Source organism: Dermacentor andersoni, chromosome 4 (genome assembly GCF_023375885.2).
Source record: "Dermacentor andersoni chromosome 4, qqDerAnde1_hic_scaffold, whole genome shotgun sequence".
Lineage (NCBI taxonomy): Eukaryota > Metazoa > Arthropoda > Arachnida > Ixodida > Ixodidae > Dermacentor > Dermacentor andersoni.
Window position 1 is genome coordinate 87,849,604 of NC_092817.1, and position 22,132 is coordinate 87,871,735.

Sequence of the window (22,132 nt, forward strand, 5' to 3'; positions counted from 1 at the left end):
TATAATGGAGTTGGCCTTATGTGCACCAACGAGGCATACAGACTAAACATTAGCAAATTGGTTTAATTAATTTGAATTAATATGGACTTCCCTGGCCGTACATTGTGGTATTAAATCCACATCTACCATTTAGACTTGCCAGAGGCGTTGCACGTTTAGAGCGCTTCAAGCAAGCAAGAAAAATATGTTAGCTGAACTTGGGCATGTGAACAAGACCACACCCTAAGACACGCACTAATATACTGAAATTACAACGAAAAAAGAAATGAAAATGTCCACCGGTTCCAATGTTCACAATCTCTCCTGCATAACAGTGCCGAGGAGCATATAAAAGTTGATTAAATCACAATGATGGAAACTGCTTTTCCAATCATACAGGGTCGCAAGGAAGGTCTCTGCTCATAAGTAAATTAAATGTCAGCAGTTGAATACACACATTAGAAGATATATTTAAAGTAGTTTTGCCAACTACGCTAAACAATGTGTGACTGTATGTCATCCGAGACTTATTTTTGATCCAGCATCCTCCTTGAATGAGCTCCGAGCCACACTGGTACAAGGAACATCAAGCTGCAGCACAAACAGCACAAACAGCACAAGCCAAACTACCCTACAGCATCAGTACATTGGAACATCCCCCAGAGAGAAGTTCAACAAAAACACACAAACAGTGAATGCAGAACCGGCAGCATCGGCTATATCTATGGCTATGGCCACCACATTGACTTTCAGCATGATGATGATGATTGCATTCTTCAGGTTCCAGTTTTACTACTGAGGAAGATTACACGAAAGAAGCTTTCATCCTTCCGCTTTACTTGGCACAGGCGTGGTGCCATTTTCAGCTAAAATGCCATTTTGGTGCATGACGGCACAAAGGACTGCTCTTGGTGCAATTTGGCACAATTGGCCACAGCTGTCCCCACACTCCTAACCTCAAAGGCGATAGCTCTTGATAAGGAGATGACAATAAAACATAGGAAAGCGATTTCTTTTTTCTATGGCACTACGCACACCATAATGCCCGTAGTATAGTGCAGGCCAACCATGCGGCTGCCACAGGCACTGGCTCTAGCCACCATGCACGTTAAATAGCATTGTTATAAAAACGAAGTGTTGCACATACGAAAGGTTATTTCATTTTTTTCCACACGAATGTCACGGGTCACCAATGCTTCGAAACGGTCCTTGGTATTTATTGTGCCCAGATTCTTTGGACATCAAAGCGAGACAAGCTGGGAGGGTGTCATGCAGAGAAACGAAATTCAACATTTATTCCAAGCTTTGTTACTTCAAGGAGAAATTTAAGCTCTTCAGTTAATCTGCACTTGTGTTTTCTCATAATTCCACATACTTCTAACAACCCCTGCAGTGGGCATTGGATTTGGTATACAGCTCATTAGTCAACACACTGAGATTACCAGTGTACCTGGATATAAAGAAAACATAGGAGCTGTAAGTGGCCATGAGTTTAGAAGTTGTACAATCTTATAACAGTTCGGAATATTATAACCGTTTGCTTGCTCTTGCGTGACTGATCAGAATGGCACTTTTGTAAGCAAAAGCGCAGTTCTCAATCACGCGAAGGCAAACGAATGGTTTGCTTTCTGAACTGTAAAAAGATCGCACCACAGCTTGTGCTGTCATACTTCCAGTAGTGTTTCACATTGCTTCCTGCCTCTTAAATCTTTCTTAGTGTGGCGCCCCCACACACGAGGATGTGACCAGCCTATTTGGCACGACAAGGCAGGCATTTCAGGACAACTTGTCCTGAAATAACAACTCAATTCAAAAACAATTCTAGTTGTTATTGTAGCGCCTGTTTTGTAATGCTTCCATATTAGAAAGCTACGTGTTATGGACAACATGGTGCGCTTCCTAGGCCTATTCTTGGCACGCATTACAGATGGCACTACAGATGTGCATGTGCCATAGTTTGCCAACCTAGCACAGGCTTGATGCCAGCAGAAAGCAGACTGGCCCGGCCTGACGATGAACCAAGAATCCGAGTACGGCATGAATTCACAAATTTTCTCATTAGTAAGTGCTTCAATAAAACTTGGTGCTGGACTAGTTGGTGATGCATTCTTTAAAACTGATGGTAGCGCTAAATAGGACGAACACACAATGAAAAGACGACACAACAACGAGGAAATGCTAGGAAACGCTAGCGTTTCCTAGTGCTAGTGTTTCCTAACGACGAGGAAATGCTAGCGTTTCCTCGTCGTCGTGTCGTCTTTTAATTGTGTGTTCATCCTTTTTAGCGCTGCAATCAGTTTTAACCCTTTCGCTGTCACTGACGTACCGGTACGTCATCGCGCTCCCCCCCCACGGTGTCACTGACGTACTGGTACGTTCTCTATCGTGCGTTCAAAATTTCGCGCCTGAGCGCAAAAACAGGCGCTCCTGGATTGGCCACGCCATCTGTTGACTCTTTCTACAAGTTCGTATATTCGCTCCGACCTGTGTTAACCCATGTATTGAAGAGTACGGTGCGACTGCCACTCCCCACTTTCTCTTTGCTGAGTGGCGCGGTGGCTCCGCGTTCGCTGGATCATGCGTCGCGCGCGTGTGGTTATGGGTTCAAGGGTTGTTCTGCCTTCTCTGCGGGTTTGAAGGTTTTTATTTTTATTCTGTTGGTGTGCCTGCTACGGCGCGTCAAGTTCAGGCGCACGTGCCGTTGCCTCTCCAAAAGGGGTGACTCGATTGCTGCTTTCACTCTCTCGCCGCACCCTCGCTTCCGACTTGCAGCAGTAAACGTAAAGCCCTTCGAACTTTGTTTAGCCTTTTTTCATCTCCCTCTGTCTTCTTGATCACGCAACGTCCCATTTCTCTCCGTTGCGCGGGCGACTGAAAGCGCATCCTCCCTGCGCGCGGTTACTTTCGGATGGCTCGGCGCGCGGGACCTTCGTCTGCTCATGGGAGCGGTGGCTGAATTCCGATTCAGAATACGAGCCGAGCTCGGATTCGGACTCGGACAAAGTCGCTTGAGACGAAGAGGGTTCCGCATCGTCAGATTCGGATGTTGAACAGATTTTATAGTCAGGCTGATGATGATGATGATGTTTACTAACAACAGCTGCAGAACACTGAAATGTGCATATTGCATTGACTATGTTATTTGTATACCAATCATAATCAAAAATAAATTGCTGTGTTCATTCCCTGTTATTCTCGTTCCCTGAAACCAAGCCGACACTGGGGGTGCGTCACGGCCAGAAACGTCCGACAGCGAAAGGGTTAAAGAATAGTAAGTTCTCTTTGCCATCAGCTGGCCGCCGTTGCTAGTAATAAGTCAGACATAAGGATCAGCTGTATAGTTTTGTCTTACGAGCGATTCTAGCTTAAGAAGTTTTTGTGAATAGTGGCCAAGCTTTGTGGGGATGTGCGACTCTCACGCGTCCCCTGATATGTTGTTTTCCCGCACGGCTCGCGTGGCCTAGCGGCCGCGGCGGTCGGAGTGGTTGAGGCGCAGTACGAGAGATGGCGCGAGTGTTGCGCTACTAACGCCGCCGACAGGCGGGGTTACTTGGGCGCCGAAAGACAAGGCGCTTCTCTCTTTGGTTCGGGACAGCAAGCAGTGCAGACTGTAGGAGTTGGAGGAAATCCCACCGCTGGCGCCTGTTGTAGGAGTTGAGGATGACTTCGAGATGAAAAAACTTGGGAGGTTTATTTTACATTATGTACAGTGAGAGTCAATTAACAGTCGTACAGTCACTACGGGCCGGCAGCAACTCGGACGCTGCGGCCCGTCGCAAGAAGTTCGAGAGAGATGAATCAAGGGATGCTCTGGAATCCTCTAGAATGCTCTTGCTGCTCCCGGTCTGCGTCTTTTAAGCCCTTCGGTGTCTCGGCTTAAAACGACGTTCGGCCAATGGGCGAGCCCGCTCAGATGACGCCATCTTCGGCCAATGGTAGGCGCCCGTGCGGTGGTGTCACACCCGGCGGCTCCCTGCGGTCTTGCCTTGCTGACTTGCAATGCGTTGTCACAACGAGAGAACGGGGACGACGCTTGGGCCCCAATTGTCCGAGGGCCCTCTACCAATTAGCGAGGGCCTTCTACTCCTGGCGGTATGGCCTCGCTGGCTTGCAAATGCCCTCTTCAAAGGCGGCCGGGGCAACGCTGCCAGGCCTTCCCGGTACATCACAGCCATCTTGCTTCGGGACTCACGTTACCTGGAACAGTGCCGGGCTATCCCTTCGCTTTCTGGAAGGGTCAAGCATTGAATAGCCCCACCGGCGGCGTACGAAGTGGGGGCCTTCAACTTGTCTGCACGTGCGCGCCTCTGGAATGAGGCATCCGTGCTTCTGCCTTCCCTACTTAGCAGTGGTGTGATTCGATGTGGTCTGGGGAACTCGAAGTAGGCTCAGGAAACGGCCCCACGCGCGTGCCGTGCCGCGCCGCGCGTGCGCCGATCCATGCTTCTGCGAGACCGTCTCGCGTGGCCGCCTTCGAACGCGCCACCGTTCGCGTGACCGTACGCGCGAACGACCAGGCGCATGGGGCGAACATATTCGCTCGTTATCCGGTCACGGTGAGTCGGACTTCTAGATTTGTCGCGCGCCCATAGGCATGTTTTGTGGGTAGCAACTCGGCTAGCAGGCATTGATCTATGAAAGGTGCAATAAATGCCCTTGTGATTGTGTGCACTACTGTGTCGTCGTTCCTTTGTCCCAAGAGCACGGGAGGAGAACCCCACAGCTTAAGAGCAAGCTTACGGCGTCAGATCAGGATGTGCAAATGAAGGCAGGTGCAGCAAACTGAGCTTTCCACGTTTTGCTCAGCGCACCTGCATGGATCGAGTGACTCGAATGCGCTAAGTTATACATTCTGTAACAATAAATGAAAACAAGGGACATGACAGTGTCCTAATAATGTCTAGGAGAGGAAGCATAACAAAGCATGTGAAAAATAGATGGATTTGTTTACCTTTGTGTGCCAGACGGCTGTAATCAGCGTCATATGACTTCCACGGAAATCAATAAAATTACACCTTTGCCAGCTTCCAGGCAGTGTTCTTAGGGGCACTGTGACATCTAAACACACAACAGTAGACAGGTATTGATTTTTTTCACCGAGTATGCAGGCTCGCGTCGCTAGTGGCCATTCTCAACCCTGCATTGCGGCGAGCAGGGAACACAGATTTTCTGCCGGCACTTGCCACAGTAGTGCTGCATGTCCGATTTGAAACAGCAGCATACGAGGCCTATATGCATAGTGTTTCAAACAAATCCAGTTTGGAAGCCGAGTGCTTTGTCCAGGTACATCTCACTGTCCCTGTTTAATTGTGTGCTGGTCTACTACAGTGGAATATGTAGCAACATGGCTAAACCTACACTCTTTCATGTGGCTTTACCCCCGCCTGTGGTATAGACCAGAACACGCTAGCCTCGCACCCAGGCTAATCGAACGCATACTCTCGCACCCAGATTGCCCGGTCGACCAGCGCCATTTTGTTCTGGGCTGCCAAAGCGTGTTCGCCGGCGACCAGCAGACATGGCTAGCGCTAGCTCTAGGGCTCCAAAGTGCGGAAATGTGCCCGTTCACGCGAATCCAAAGTACAAGAAGTCATCTGGGCATCGTTGCGTCGTGTTTGGATGCCAAAATAACCAGCGGAAAAGGAGCAGGTTGCTTAGCGCTGTTTGCGAAGAGCACAATACACGTAGGGAATCGTGCCGGTGCGGTGTTTTCAGCCTGCACCGATTTCCATCCGCAACGAAGAATGACAAGCTGCGCCACCGGTAGATAGTTGCAGTGAATAGGAAGAACTACCAACCCAGTGAAAATGCACGAGTGAGTATTCGATCTGTGTATATTTTGGTGCCACGTTCAACTTTGCGCCCTACGAACGTAATATGTGTAACACGCAGGTTTGCTCCGAGCACTTTCTGGACAAGCCCACAGAGCAGAATCCCGCACCGGTGCTTCGCCTTGGCTTTAACAAGGCAAGCCTTTTCGTGTTTTCATTCAGGCAGAGCTCCCGACGGTTAAGCGGAACAGTTGAGTTTGCGGTTAGCGATACTTGCAGCTGCTGCACGGCATGACCATTAAGCGTGAACGACAATTTGTAAACGATAGTATGTTGCCCTGCTGGTGAGCGTTATTGCTAATTAAAGTAAAACGAAGTCTGCTCGTCACGTAGCATGCGTCGACAAAAACGTAAACAACGACTGCTCGTCCCCGAAGGCGTTCTTGCAGCGCGCCTGTCTTTACGAGCTGGTGTTGCAGGTGTCATTCGTAACGAATTCATTTGAGCATCCTGAGCTCTAAACTGCGTGCGGGCTGTTATGCAGGGCAAAGCGCAAAATTTTTCCGTTCATAAGGCGAGGAAAATAAGGTGCTTAATTATTGTTGTATTTTGTAAAAAAATTTTGCTCGTTCTCACCAGTTTCTTTTACTGTTTTCTAAGGGAGCGCTAACAATCCGATATGGCCTCACACAAGCGAAACAGGTCTGATACCAGGTAGCTGCAGTTGGTGGGGCTAATTTTTTGGAATGCAGGTGCGGTTGTTGTCTTGTACCAAAGGCTTCCCTGATGATGCAGCTTTAAGTAGGGATGGTAATTTTATGTGCCCTGTCATGGTTTGTGCAACTGTACAAAACCTGCATCCGTCATGCTCGCCCTGTTATATGGGCTTTGACTGCACATGTAGTTGAACATTATAACTACTGTAGTTCCTCATTTTCCAATGAGTGCAGGTTTAGCATCACATGCTGCTTGTTCGAGTACTGTAGGCTTGTGTTCTTAGTGTTGTACTCTTAAGGGGTTGCACGATACAATTGGCCTGGTGCATTTTCTATTTCATTTTGAGAGGACTTTATGTCTTCGCAACAGTGATGGCATGGGAAAGAACTACAGCCCTTCTTACTATAACATACATATTGTTTTCAATGTGCAGGTGGGGAAGGGCAGGCGTCTGCTAATCAGGCAGTCAAACGACCTCGCCAGTTGGTTGCCAAACGCGGCCAACCCAGTAGTGACCATGACAAACAAGACCAAACTGAAAGTGCAGAGGACAATGTTCTGCGTGCTTTAATAAAATGTGGCACCAACACAGTGCTGTAAAATCCTTCACAGGTTACGTGCTTACGTGGTCACCCGATGTATTCGCTTCTGCAGTCTGCACATCACTCAGTGTGGCCATTGCGGACTTGCATGAGGTCTTGAAGTTTGATTGAATCGAGACAGCAAAAATGACAGGCTAGAAAAAACGCGAAACACGCCTTCCGCCCAGCTAAAAAGCCCAAGTTTCGCTTTCGCGCCGGGTCGCATCTCCCGGCGTGGCAGCCCAGGCCTGCTACTTCGCGGCGCTTGGGATAGATGGCGCGACTGGCGCTCATCAATATGGCGGCGCGCTTTGAATTCACGGTGTTCTGGTGTATACCACCACTGGACCACAGCAGTTTGATATCAAGGGGATGGGATGAGTGATCTAGGTGTGAAGAAGAAAGAACTAACATTGGAAGGGCTCTCCTTGCGAAGCCATTCAATCAGCAGCAGCAGGACACGTAGGATGCAGTCGATGAGGATCAGCGAGTCGCGCTGCATGCTCTCCCCTGAAACAGAACCAAACACAGTATTAAGTGTGAAGAGTGTACTACAGCTCTTTGTGAACATAGACATTTGCTTACTATAGGAAGGTGGATTTATCCTACTCTGAATGGCAAAGTCCAAAGATTGATCGTATTTAAGTACAGTAAAACCCCATTAACTAAATTAAATTCTGCTGTCTTATGTGCTAAACTACAATCTGATTATGAGGCACACTGTAGTGAGGGACTCCGGATTTTTTTTTGGACCACCTGGAGTTTATTAATGTGCACCCAATGCATGGTACGTGAGCATTTTTGCATTTCACCCCCATCGAAACATGGCCACCGTGGTCGGCATCTGATCCTGCGACCTCGTGCTTATCAGCGCAGTGCCCTAGCCATTAAGCAACCCCGGTAGGTGGTGCCTGTTAACTCAAAGTCGTAAAGAGTGGAACAAATTATGACATAAGCAGAGTTACAAGAAAATCCAAGCATGCTGACTGTGCATAGACCCCACAGAGCCTTTTCAGAATGGTCCCAATAACCACTAACTTCCTGACAAAGATTCAGTAATATCAGGAGCAGCATTATTGGTCAACCACTTTCAGAGATATGAACCCCATCGCGAGATTTCACATGACTCAGCAGTAAAAAAGCAAGACGATTGATCCTAGTGCCCAGTCAGAAATTTTAATGCAGACGAATTTGAAAAGGCACTATTCTGGCAGATGCTGTCAAACAAGACATTAATCTGGCAAGTCCACCATCCAAGAAGCTCAGAATTGCTTCCAGACACACAAAAAACTGATGCTGCTAATTTCTGCAGCATAAAGTGTGCTGTATAACTTTACTTTAAAAAAACAAAACTGAACTGCGAAAGAGGACAGCTGTTACGCTTTTAGCAGCCACGCATGAGTGACGCGACTGTTTACACTGTGAAATCAGATATATCAGACCCGAATACATCAAATTATTGTCGATGTTAAACAACTGTAGCAACCCCTTGGAAATCCCATGCAAGAGTACAGTGCTGTAATATGCATGTATCAAACACTCATTCATCACCACATTCGGTATAACGAACACTGCACCTTGCTGCACCCCTGCAAGTGCGCTTCTCCTAATGGGAACACGCGATCACTTCTTGCCCAGTCAGAAATTTTAATGCAGACGAATTTGAAAAGGCACTATTCTGGCAGATGCTGTCAAACAAGACATTAATCTGACAGACAGTGCGTGCCATGGAGGAAAAAGCATGGCGCTCATTACACACATCTCAATCGCACAAAGTATGGCCGTTTGTTATCAGCAAGAGCAGATCGCCACTCTACTTCAAGTATACGAACAGCCTCCTGGCATGATAAGTGTCCCACAAAAAAGCATGGATGACACTCGATCTTTTCATCGAGTAGCTCCAGACATAAGATGCCGAAGTGGACATAAGCTGCGCCACCGGGTTTGGCCTTGTAGACCAGGGGTTTCCATTAACCTTATTTTAGTATTCCGTTGGCAGCCGAAATAAATCCAACTCAAACCTCCTACTTGGATGAATTTTTACATTACGATTTGGACTTTGCAAAACCATCGCAAGCAACATCTGCATTTTGTGGCTTGCACGGTGCCAGGTATGATATCTTGGCATGGTGCCAGAAACAGCATCGCTGTAGACAACGATGCATCGTGTGCCAAGTGATGTGAAACCCCATGAAGGTGGTCTATTGAGAATACTGTCCCCGGTTCACCATTTCACAAGAGAAGATGCGACACGCACCAGAGTCAGGGTCAGCTTCAACCCACATGTCCAGGAGCAGGGGGACAAGCTCAAGAGCAAATTCACGGGCGTTGTCCCTGCTGCTACTGTTGCCGGCACCACCAGTAGTGCTGGAAGCACCGCTACGGCCACTGACACTGCTGGTTCCCACCGAGAGCAAGCCATCGTAAAGGCGGAAAGTCGAGGCACGGGGTTGTGGCTCCAGGCCATTCCTGTACAGGGCAATACCCGCTGAAGGCTCGGCACCGACCCGCACGGTCTTGGCCGTGGCTGCAACATCTGAGGTGGCAGGGCCGTTGTCTTCCATTGTCGTGGGAAACCAGACACGCAGGGCAACCGTCAGGAAGCGCTCCATGGATGACAGGACTCGCACCCACACCGCACGATTGGTGTGCCGCTGACCCAGCTGTGGAAGGAAAATAGAACATTGGAGACAAATACTATGAACAAGCAGAAAATAAAAGATCCGTTTCAACAGTCAAGCCCAATTAAATTATATTTATCTGCACTAACACAAATAAGACTACAAGTGAGAGGTTCAGATGGTAGGTTCCCAAAAAGTCAGGAGACTGTAGCAGGTCACTCTACTGAACTGGGAAAAAAGCAGCATGTCCCACATATTGTATGTTTCAATGGCTCTTTTAATAATATTTCACCATGGCCGTCACAGTATTGTCACGCGCTAGTGACCATCAAGAACACAGTAGCAAAACTGTGAATAACAAAACTGACTTCTATTGGGCTAACTTGTGCCCACAAAAGCAAGTTATGCTCAAAGCACAACAATAGCGGCGAACACAGTCGGCAATCATCGGAATCTGATCTGCGGGGCAAGCGCGTCAGCTTTTATACGAGTCATCCAAGGTTCCAGAATAATCGCTGGCACCCACGTGTCTTCCAGAAAGTTCTACACAATTCATGTTGCGCATACAAGCAATCAGATAACACAAGGTTCAGTGACTACAGACAGCAGATAGAACCCTCGATCACATTCGAGAAAGTTCCGATACATGCAGGCACATCCGGCACTGAGTGATAACATCTCTAGACTGTGCAACACGGGTACCTAATAAAAATAAAAAAGTACACATGTCAGTATTAAAGTCTACTGTGGAACAAAGGCCTCTCCAAGGCAAGTCCAGTATCAGCAGAACCTGCGTAACATTGGCAAATTTTTTTATATTCGGTGCTTGATCTAATCCTTTGCTTTATTTGACAGTATTTTCCTTTTCTTGGTACACACTCTGTGACTCTACAGGCCAACTGTCTTCTATGCATTACCTGAACAGTTGAACTCCTCTTTTTGTCTTAATCTCAATTACAATATTGTGTTTGCTTCTAATGACGCTGCCGTCTACCCGCCTTATAACATCATGCCTATCAGTTCTTTTTTTTTTTTTTGTTATATCACTCAGCACACAGTCCTTGGCTTCTTTCATTTTCCTTGTTAAAGAGTTTCTCTGATATGTTTTAAGTTCTGGCTTAACAGGCTTATACTGGCAGCATACAGTAACTTCTATTATCCAGTACTTTTCTCAAGAATATGAGTACCATGTCATTTATGACTTGCAAAGGCTTACCAAACTGGTTCTAACTGCTTTTCATTCTGTTGATTCTGCTAAAAGCATTCCTGAAAGGAACATAATGCCTTTCCGAGAGCTCTAGTCCTCTATCTTTCTCTTCCCATTCCTCTTGCCAATGAAAGCATGACACACAGATCAAGAGCTGGCATGGCGCAACAAGAAAGATGTGCAAAATGTTTGACCACACATTAGTAAACACAATGTGCCTACCACATTTTCTTCTTAGTGATGTGCTTGTAAATATACATATACAGTTAAACCTCGACATAACAAAGTCAGTGAAATTGGCAATTTGCTTTGTTATGTGAAAAATTTTTTATGCTGAAATTTGACCTTTTGTACAAGTACAGTTGTTGATGCATTTTCCTTACAAGGAAGAAGCCGTATAATTTTCCAAATTATCGGGCAATCGAAAAATAAATAAATAAAAAAACACAAGAATCATAATTAAAGACATTCATTTTGAAATCAACAGCTATCGACAAAAGATACAGTTTCACGCCATGTTGACAATATCTTCACATTGGCAGTACGAAGTCAAGCCAGCCACTCTTTCGTGTCCCGTCTGCCTCCGTGGCTGATGGTGTTGCCCGCAGTGGGACGACGCTATCATAAAAAGTGTGGGCAGCGAGGAGCGAATGCTTTGCCTGCCTCTCCCTTCGGCTCTCTAAAACTTACCTCCAGTACTAAATGCACAGGGAGAGAGAGAAGTGGTTCTTGTGGGAAAGGAGGAAAGGCTGGCACTATCTTCTGCAACCCATGCGGGAGCACAGCTCAGCGCCAATGCACAGGGAGGCAGTGCTCGGCACACCCCCTCTTTGCACACCCGGCAGATCCTGTCTAAAGCAAAGTGCGCTGGCTGCGCATGCACTGGGCTACGCAAACAGCAATGCCCAGCCACTTCGGCTTGGCTAGAAAACGAAGACGTGCGCCAACCTGTACCATCCCCGTTGTATGCAGTTGATCCCATTACCGCGAGCTTGTTCCCCTCCCCCCTTTCCCCTTGCTCGTGCAAGTAGGCGGCGCTCGCCAAGCCACCATCCTTTTCGGCTCACCCTCACAAGCTTTCCCTCGTGCCCAAAGCATACAGTGCATGGGGTACAATAGGATCGTATCACACTTGCACTTCATACGGAACATGACACTGCTCCGGTTGGGCGGTCACTCCTGGTCGCGCCTTCGCAAGCAGCTGCTTGTAATTCGATCATTTGAGTATCTGTATCCATGGAAGTTTCCATTTATTGTCTCGGTATTCCTTCACAGTGGCAGTGAAATTTCGTTATACTGAAATTATGTATAAACACACTTTGCCATGCTGAGCTTCCAAATACATGGTGTTCTATGAACAAGAAGTAATAAAAGTTAAATACTTTGTTATATTGATAATTTCATTATATGGAAGTTTACTATATCGAGGTTTCACTGTACTAACTCTAATCATCCTTACCAACATACCCAGCAAGCTGTGTAATTAATTTCTCATCAAACAGTGTAGAATATCCTAACGCAATGGAACATACTTGCATAATGATCGCACTTGCGTAATGATCACACCCCTGAATTTTGTAGTCAAAATTCGATTTTTTTTCTTTCTCATGTAATGATCGCACCCCAAACTTGCCACAGCGATATGTCGTGTGCCAAGTCTAGCTAATGATGATCACGCTTACCATCTGTCGAATGTTGTCGAATGCTACGCAAATGACTCTTCAAGACATACCATGCAGCCTGCAAGCATCAAACATTCTTAAGCAGATGCCCCATTTTATTCCTTTTATCACTTTCCACACTACCATGAAAAAAAAGAAGCTACCACTAAACTTGCCTTGGCTTTGTTATTTGTAGGCTTTATAATGGTTGTGGTCAACAACAACAAAAAAGATGCCTTTGGGCACGCAACAAATCGCAAGTGGCAACGATAGCAACCACGTTTACATTGATATGTTAGAAGTGTACCCTATTCATACGCCGACACTTGTAACACAGCTAAGATATTCCCCCACCCTTAGCGAAAACGTGTAATATTAGGATAGTAGTGAAGACAAATGCCGCAGTTTCCGCAGTATACCCGCCATGTGTTTCTATGTCACTGGCAGCTAAGCACGCCCATCTCTCTTTCTGTTCCCTCAAGGTGGACATGGCTATGTTACTGTCACATACTTGCCAATATTAACGATATTATTCATTACTGATATGAAAGAAACTGTTTCAATGCACGTAATGCACTCGCGAAAAGAAAAAACCTCATTCGGTGCGTTTGGCTTGCTGCGCCGGCTGCCATTTTTGTTTTGGTGTCCCGCATTGTTACAGCAGCAGCCACCTGTTTGTTGACTTATTGTCATCCCACAGCAAATGCGGGATGAAAAAATTGTTTTTTTTTCGCAGGAAATTTAACTCGCGTAATGATTGCACCCCTGAATTTGCGGCAATCTTTTTGACAAAGAAGTGCGATCATTATGCGAGTAAATACAGTAAGTAAAGGTAGTGAATGATTGAAGCACACTAACATGTAGACACATGTTGCGATGCTCTATTAATTTTCTTCAGGGAGAACCAATTATGGTGACCTCCAGTCGTGCACTATATTATACAAGCTGCTGGACATACCTTGCCAAGACAAAGTGACAAAAAACCCTATCACTAGGCAATAGACTGTAACCTGTCTATTTTATTACGCATCAATGCAAAGAAGCAGCAGATTTATAAATACAGTTGTACCTCATAAAAATAAAGTAATATTCCACATGAAGACATCTTTGTTATATCTGATACATGTTGCAAGCATACACGATGACACAAAATTTAAAAATTTGTATTTGGGCCTATGCGAAAGAACCATGTGTTAGATGCCTTTGACAAGGCAGCATACGTTTTCCTGTCAGTCTTGAAAGATCATTCTTGTACTAATATGTGGCACATGAACAAAGCTAAATGAGAAGTGCATGCCTTGCATTGTTAATACACGACTGCACGTAACTAAAGCGTTGGCTTGCATATAACTGTATACGACAGTACACATAACTGGCATGCTGACTTGCAGAGTGCCAACCAGTCAAGCAATGCTGCTTGTCAAAACATGCATGCGTGTATAGAATGTGCTGTTTCAAGTTATTCTTGCCAAGTATTTAAAATTTTTGAAATGAGAATACATATTTCGAGCTTTAAGTGAACACATACAAGGGTGAATCAAAGTCTTTGCACCTATATTTCTTATCATACAAAGTAACGTAAATACAGGTAATTACAAATATACATATTGTTCTATGTACCTTACACGATTTTTCCACATAGCCCCAGAAAGGCACGTACCCAAGGGGGGGCGCGGGGGCCTGCGCCCCCCCGATGGGTGTTCATCCCTTGCTCTGTAAAAAATGAATCACACTTAGTAGCTCATGCACCGTGGACATGTGAAGCATAACCACCACCTTCAACAACTGACAGCAGCGCCATGCCGCAGAGCTACCGGCAGATAAGGCCAGACCGGTCCAAGAAAGGTCCACTGCTGGGAATGGATACTTACGCTGGGACTCCGCATTTACAGGTGCAATATGGCAAAAAAAAAGAAAAGAAAAATGGGGCAAGGACTTTCTGATTCGCCCTCATACACATTTGCTTTGGTGGGAATGATATATTCTTCAACACTGCTTTTTTTACTTTTGATATAGCCAGTGATAAAATCAACACTTAAGTCTTTTGGAGCAGCTCTCAGACCAGAAAATATTGCAGTTTGAAGCACAAATATATGATTTTGGAACAGAAAAACATATTGCTTTGAGCAAGGGAACAATGCTTTGGAGTACAAAATCTGTGGTGCAAAAAGAAAGCTCTGCATGGAATGCTCTGCATGGAATTAACGAAAAAAAAAATGTTGTATATGTTCGTACTTCCAGAAAGATTGCATTGAATATGTACTACACTAAGGTGCAAGTTGTTTCGATGTTCGATGTTCATTATTTAATATTATCACATAAGATGACAAAGGTTAATGAAGTTTTAAACCTAATTCAAAGTTCATGCTGATTTTAATAAAGAGCTTTGTTATCTGTCAATTTCGCATAGTGTTTTCACTAATGGAGCACTTTTGTTCACTCGAATAATCTTGCCTGCGGCTCTAAATTTTTGCAATTTCGTCTCCATAATGTCTGACGATTACTAGGAATGCACAGTTTTTGCCTTCGCAAAGCAGATTGCCTTTTTAGTTCAGAGTATAAAAATTCGAACAAATAAGATGGAAAAGTGCGTTCTTAACCATAAAAGGACTGCAGTCATTGGAAGGAACAAAATTGCCAAATGACAGTGCAGGAACACTTTCTCATCACTTTGACGGCCTGCTTTCATAAATGCAGCAAATTGGTTTTTGTATCATGAAATGTTTTCTTCATATACATATAAGTAAAACTAAAGTAATGAGCATTATTTTTGCACACAGAGGAAAAGGGTCTAAACATTTCAGGATGACCCATGTCAAAAAATTTTTCATCTACTAAACTCGTGTTCACAAGATGAATACACACAGCTGCGCAATTCTTCAATGATATGGTACAACAACCGCATCCTCGTGCATTACTATTGTGTGAGCATAAGTGCATGCCAGACACAGGGTCTGGTCTGCTACAGCTGTTCCATTCATAGCGACTCGTCTGCTGCACCACAAGGCGCTGGCATACTTTCTGGTCGGTGCTTGCGCAATAATATTAAAGACTTTGACGGCTGCACTGCATGTCAGCACTATGTATCACTACAAGTGAAATTACTAGTTAAGTGAGTTGGTAGCTGATAAGAGGCATGACTAAGCAGCACATATCAAGATGGAACAACAGAAACACAGATACTATGCTTTTGTTGGTCTCTTTGCAGGCACATAAAGATGGAATAGCACGCTTGTAGTATTTGTGCTGTGTGGTTTGTGCGTCTAGGCCTACTTCCTTGAGCCATTCTCAGTTTCTTGTTTTCATGTTGGACTTTAGTCATAAGAAAATGTGCAATATGTACCTGTCAATACCGCTATACCTGCCTGCGAAAAAAGGCCGATCGAGCAGGTGTACTCTCACAATCGTGCGACACCACAATTACGTAAAATAATTATTTCTAAACTACTGCACACACCAGATGTAAAACATTAATAAAGTGCATGTAGATACACTCATGAATCCCGAAGGAATCGCAAATATCTAAGACATTTAGTAGTGAGAAATCATGTGTTACAGAAGTGCACTATACTGACAAATGCATGTCAATAAATGGGGGGAGAGGGGGAAACAAAAAAAAAAGGAACACAGCGCATTTCAACCAACTAGCTGAATTATCAATCCTACTTCAATGTGTACATCACGGATTGATTTCTTGGACCCACTCTGATTATTCAGATTTCCCCACAGCCCTGCCACATTCTTCATGGACGGCGGCGGATCCAGAGGGGGAGGGTGTTCCGGGCCACATTTGAGACATACTCACATACTTCAGGGCCGACAAAGTTGAACAGCATTTCCTTTGCGGTGCAGTTTTGCACAAGTGGCACAGCCCTTCTATCACTGTGTAGCAGTAGAATAATTGCTGCATTGCAATCTAAATGTAAGATTTAGATCATTATGTCCGGTAATTTGTTGTATGTGCGTTGGTTATATCAAGGTCTGACCGAATATCATTCACAATGAACATGCAGGTCGCGCTACTATGTGCACCATGGACGCTCATGCCAAGTGCACACACCTGAGAAGAGAGGACCCGGCGGCGTGCGCCAACTTTTGATGACTCAGCAGAGGTGGAGATCATGTTGAGAAAGTTGCACAGCGTGCCATAGGGAGCACGCACTGCCAGGGATGGCACAGATTCCAGCAACAAGCCGAGTAGGTCGAGGGCATCGTGGCGGACTGCAGGCGACAGGTGGTTCACCGCACAGCCCAGTTGAGACAACAGCAGTGGTCCGAAAGGCGAAAGGCAATCACCCGACACTGAGCCCAGCACCAAGCGCAGGACCTAGGAAGACGGGTGTCAAAAAATTATGCGCCATATTGCAAACTAGGGAGAAAAAAGTTTATTGACAGAAAGGCAGAGAGGTCAACCTGAGCCATGCCTTGCTATGGCATGCTACTCTGTAGTGAGAAAGGGAGACAGGGAAGAAAAGGAAACAAGATAATGAGAAGGAGGTGTGTATGTACAAGCCCACCACACAGCAGCATATCCAAGGCCATGTGTCTAGTTCCATAGCTTGCAAAAAAGCTAGAGCTGCTGTTAGAATCGCTGATGAGCTGTTTGAATAAAGCCTAGAACCAAACATAAGGTCATTTTATAAATGTCTGCTAATGACATGTTCAATCGATAAGACCAGTTCTCAAAACCTGTACAACCATTTCTGGGAACTGATAAGTTAACAATTTGGACCAATGTCACTGCAACCTATGAAGTGCATATAGTGCATGGTGAACGCAACACCAAGCGAATCCAGTGTACCAAACTTGTTTGGTTGTGTTTGAGTTTCTGAGGCATACAGAACTTCACTTCATGGGGCATGTCAAAACCTTTGACATCACACAATGGTGGTATGGTAAAATCGCAATGCAGTGGCCCAACTAATCTTATATTTCATGTTTTTTCTTACTTACCAAGCCTCTCTTCTCACCAAGAAAGACCTGCATGATGCTCCACAAGTGCATTCCACCAATCTAGCAGAATGCTTAACCATTTGACAGTGATTGATGGGATTTCGCATCCCAGAGCAAAATGGCGACGATAAGAGACAATGTAACTTGGGGCACCACCTGAGGTTCTTTAACATGCACCTCAAGGTCAGTACATGAACCCTTTGCCCAATGTCAAAACGTAGCAGCAACATCTATGAACTGAGCCTGTGACCTTGTGCTCACCAGCAGTATGTCATATCCACTGAATTACCTTGGTAGGTACAGTCACAAGCAAAAATTTAGAGACCTGGGCATCAACAAAAAATTAAAATGCATTCAAGCACAGCTCCGCAGCCTGGAATTGGTTTAATACATTGTATTGGTCAAGCATGCGCACGTAGAAGTGTGCTCTTTATTTCAGCCCGGTCCGGACGGACGGACGGATGGACAGACAGACAAAGAACTTTATTGAGGTCCTGAGAAGCACCACACTTAAAGCAGCACCGAGGGCCGCTCCCACGCAGGGACGGGGAGGCCTAGCCTCACCGCCGCATCGTGGGCTCTCTGACAGCCCGGAGTTGTGGGAGCTCGGAACTGTTGATGGCAGAGCACCACTCCTCCTCATTGACTTGACTGGGTCCTCATAACGAGGGGCACCGCCAGAGCATGTGTTCTAAGCTGCTAACCGACCCGCAGACCGGGCAGGTAGGCTCGAAAGCGTCCGGGGCAATAATGCCGAGGAAAGCTAAGCTGGGATATGACCTAGTCTTCAATATTTTGAGTGCGATTGCCTGAGAGCTGGAGAGTTTACCGTGCGGAGGCAGAAAAGCTCGCCTGCCAATTTAATAGTGCTCGGTGACTTCATTAAAGGTGAATAAAATGTCTTCAAATTTCTTGTACCCACCCTGCAGACCTGCGTCTTCCACGGTATTAGGGGTTAGAGCGCACGCCCGAGAATGAGCAGTATCATTGAGGTTGGTGAGGGAGTCTAGCTGAGAACCGAGATGTGCTGGAAACCAAGTAATGGCGCGCGGGGATATAATATTACTGCCGAGAATTTTAGAGGCTTCGATGGAAATGGAGCCAGAAGCAAGGGCCCTAGCCACCGATATAGAGTCTGTGTAGATTTGCGATCTACTATCGTCCAGGAGTGCAAGAGCTATGAAACCCTTGTGATCGAATACAACTGCAACGAACCTGGTCGAGCGGCCATACTGGGCGGCATCTACGAAGCAAGCCGAGCAAGGTTCGTGCCTAACGTGTCTGAGAAGTTTGCAAAAAAAAACAAACAATCGCGGCACCTTTGGTCCTCAAACTTTTGCTTGCGGCTGCACATTTCTATAACAGTTATGTTTAAGTTTTCTTCTGCTCAAAGTCAAAGCAAGCTATATTTGGTACTGCAGAAATGCAGTCACGAGACTTAACAGTTTTATCAATATTTCCCTTTTGCATCCCTTGTAAAATGTGCTACCAGAGCACCAGATAAATCAGTATGGCAGTAAGCAGAGGTTTGACAAGACAGAATAGATGTCAGAAATGACAGGTAGGACTTACCCGATAGGCAATTAAGTCTTACCAAAGTGAAGGCAACTCTGCATAGCATTTGGCCATTCGCATTAAGACGGAGCTAGACTGCACCCTTTTCTTTTTAAGCTCCCAAAAGAGGGTTGTTCCAAATCAGCGACAAGGATTCCTTACCTTCAGAGCAGACTGCCGCACAGTGCCTTCTTTGTCGGTGCAGAGTGTGCCCAAAATCTCAAGCAGGGGCTTGAGATGCGGGCTGAATGAACCAGCATGACTGCGCCCGAGTTCTCGCAATCCTGTCAAAGCGTCCAGGCGGCTGGTCACATTGTAGAGGTGCAGCCGCCGAATCAAGTCCTGCAGATAAAAAAAATGCACACGGACACACATTTCCAGGCTAAAAAGTAAAAACAATACATTAGAAAATAGTAGGCAGTTTTAAGTCTGCACTCATCCCAGCCATGTTTGTTTTGCACATCCCCTAGTCCCCTTGCACCAGTCCCAAGAGCACATCTGCCAAAGGATTATGAGGTTCCCATAGTGTCTAATGTCTCCCTTTCACAGAAAATAGCCTGCACTTGGGAACTCCTTCCACAGTGTCACAGCCTCCACAATGTCTTCCCATTTTGCTATGGCAAGATGGGAAGGCAATCTTTAAGGTCATAGTCGGTGTTTGCACCTTGCATCAGCCAGGTGCAGCTGCAGCTGTTTCATTCTCCTACCACTGATGCTGACATCAGGCACATGGGCTTGGAGGGAAATGAGAGCTAACTTTAGTCATACATGGTTTGATGAAGAAATGCCAGAATGTACAGTAAATCTTTCTACCTAGAAAAATGCAGCACACATACTACTTGCTTGTGCACATGTTACAGTGGTTAACATATTAATTGAACAAAAGGCTGCAGGCCCATTGACCTCCCTTCCTCCTAGACCAGTTGACGATTGGGTTGGAATGCGCGAGTGTGACCCTAGCCAATCACATGTATATGAGATTTTGCGGAACAAGAACAATCTAGCTTGAAACAAGCAATGCAAGTGGAATCACGAATACACAGTGTCTTATCAAGAATGCTTCCTCCAGTTGAGAGGCACCATGCACTAGTGCTGCTGTCAGTACGCAAAGATCCAATGCAAGGTGCCCATAAGGCACTTCCTTGCTAGCACTCAATAGACATGTCCTTATGATCATCTGTGGCTGAATGGCTACATGCCAATTGAACCACAAAACCCAGTCTGCAACAAGAGAAAAGCAGCACTGATTCTTTAAAGGCATGCTTGTATGGTCACATACCTTCATGCATCAGCATACTGCCAGTTAAGCTACTATCAGTTCACAGCAGTCGCAGGATTTGAACATACCGTTATGGTATTTCACTGTGCAAACGGGCAGCATGACTAGAAAATTTACTGTAAACTTTCCTTCATACAAAGTGATGTAGGTATTGGTAACTTTTATATGTCTGTGGGGTGCACATATGTGTTGATTGATTTTTGTATTTGTTATGAATTATTAACGCCTGATAACATTTTTTTGTGCCTTAAGCAAGCACTAAGCATCAGCACTTGAATGTTTCTATACTAAATTAATTATGAGTTCTCACGAATAATACGCATATGAGCTGTTTGTTGCTTTTCTTTTTATGTATGGAACATGCATGATGTCAGGAACCTAGTCAGGTGCGGTGAGCGCCGTTTGTTCCTGGCCTTTTACTTTTATGGAAGCAGAAAACTGAGAAAGTTGAAAAAACAAGCAAACAAACAAACTCAGACCGCAATGCCGCATAGTCCGCAAGGAAACGGCACGGATGGTGCTGTGGCGGTAGCTTCCAATTAGATTTCAGTAGCTGAGGTTTTAGAAACCACTTGACACTTGATCGTTTATCACGAGTATCCGACTTATGATACGCAAATACGAAAACAGCCGCACAATAAACATTATTTGGTACCTGATACACTATACCTAGTATTTTCCCGTCTTGTACCGTTCACGTGTTTTGAACGCGGTACAGGCACTACACGGTCATTAAGGTGCTATTGATGTTAAATATTCGTAGCCATCTGAAATTATGTGAGTGGTACGTGGCACCCTCTTACTTACTGATTCATGCTGCAACAGTAGTTCTCAACCAAAACTGCGCCTAAGCAAATCACATATAGGCAAATTAAAAATGTATGAACATTGATGTTCATATTAATCATCAGAATGTCGCATAATTGAACTGCTGCAGAAATGTGCTGTGCGGATAAATCATGACGGTTTTATTACGTACCTGAACGCTCAGCTTTCGTGTTGTTGTGGGCTCGCCGGTGGCCGGCTTTGGCAGGCGGTCGTGCAGGACTATTTTCTTGGTCTTGAAACTGGTGTCCGTCACATTTAGGCCTTTCGGTAGTTTTCGCCCGACCTTCAGTTTCACCTTTTGAAAATCCTTCTGGTTCTTTTTGGTCTTGCCCATTTTATAACAGTGAGCACCTAGCAACTCGCGCACAGAGAATAAACCAAGAACTGTCGCACATGTGAGCGCCGATCTTGCTTGTTGATGCCAAGGTGGCTAGATGAGCTAGACGCACAGAAGCAGCGTCTGCAGCGCTACGAAAACTTTTTCTTTGCGTTTCCGGAAAGCAGAACTTTTCTTCCTTTCAATTGTTGAACTTAAATCCCAAGTTTCGAACGTTAACTGGACATAGCAAACGCACGCGCTTACTTAAAAGAGCGAATATGGTTCAAATCACGGTGGTTCAGTGTAGTAGAAACAGCAACACCGCCGCTTCTTCACAAGAAACGGCAGCACTCTGTAAACTTGCTGTAAACTTTAGGTGTGTTGGGCGGGTTCACCACGGCAAGCGCCAATAATGTGCTTTATTTGTAATGGGAATCAGAAAGGTTGTTCATCAGCCTATTAATGAGAACATAGACGACCGTCAGTGTTCACAAAATATAAAACAAAAGACAATACAAGAAGCACCGACTTCTTATGATACGACTGCGCTAAAGCGGTAAAAGCACTCTGCAACCTTCTGTAGAACTCTTTGTGCTAACACATGCGATTTGCAGATGTATTTGCGCGTTTAACCTATGCTTTAGCTGGTAGCACTGACTCGA

General features: G+C 45.4%; 1 protein-coding gene across 1 annotated transcript in view; it reads right to left on the minus strand.

Annotated features, from left to right (window-relative positions):
• The window catches only part of LOC126536433 (testis-expressed protein 10 homolog), an 80,232-nt gene extending 58,651 nt beyond the window's left edge, over positions 1-21,581 (minus strand). Inside the window, exons 1-5 of the mRNA XM_050183392.3 lie at positions 21,303-21,581; positions 19,207-19,386; positions 16,598-16,864; positions 9,306-9,711; positions 7,461-7,558 (exon numbers count right to left, since the gene is read on the minus strand). Of these exons, the coding sequence (XP_050039349.1) occupies positions 7,461-7,558; positions 9,306-9,711; positions 16,598-16,864; positions 19,207-19,386; positions 21,303-21,485 (1,134 nt within the window). The 5' untranslated portion in view covers positions 21,486-21,581. The remainder of the gene's footprint in view (positions 1-7,460; positions 7,559-9,305; positions 9,712-16,597; positions 16,865-19,206; positions 19,387-21,302) is intronic.
• Positions 21,582-22,132: the final 551 nt, after the last annotated feature.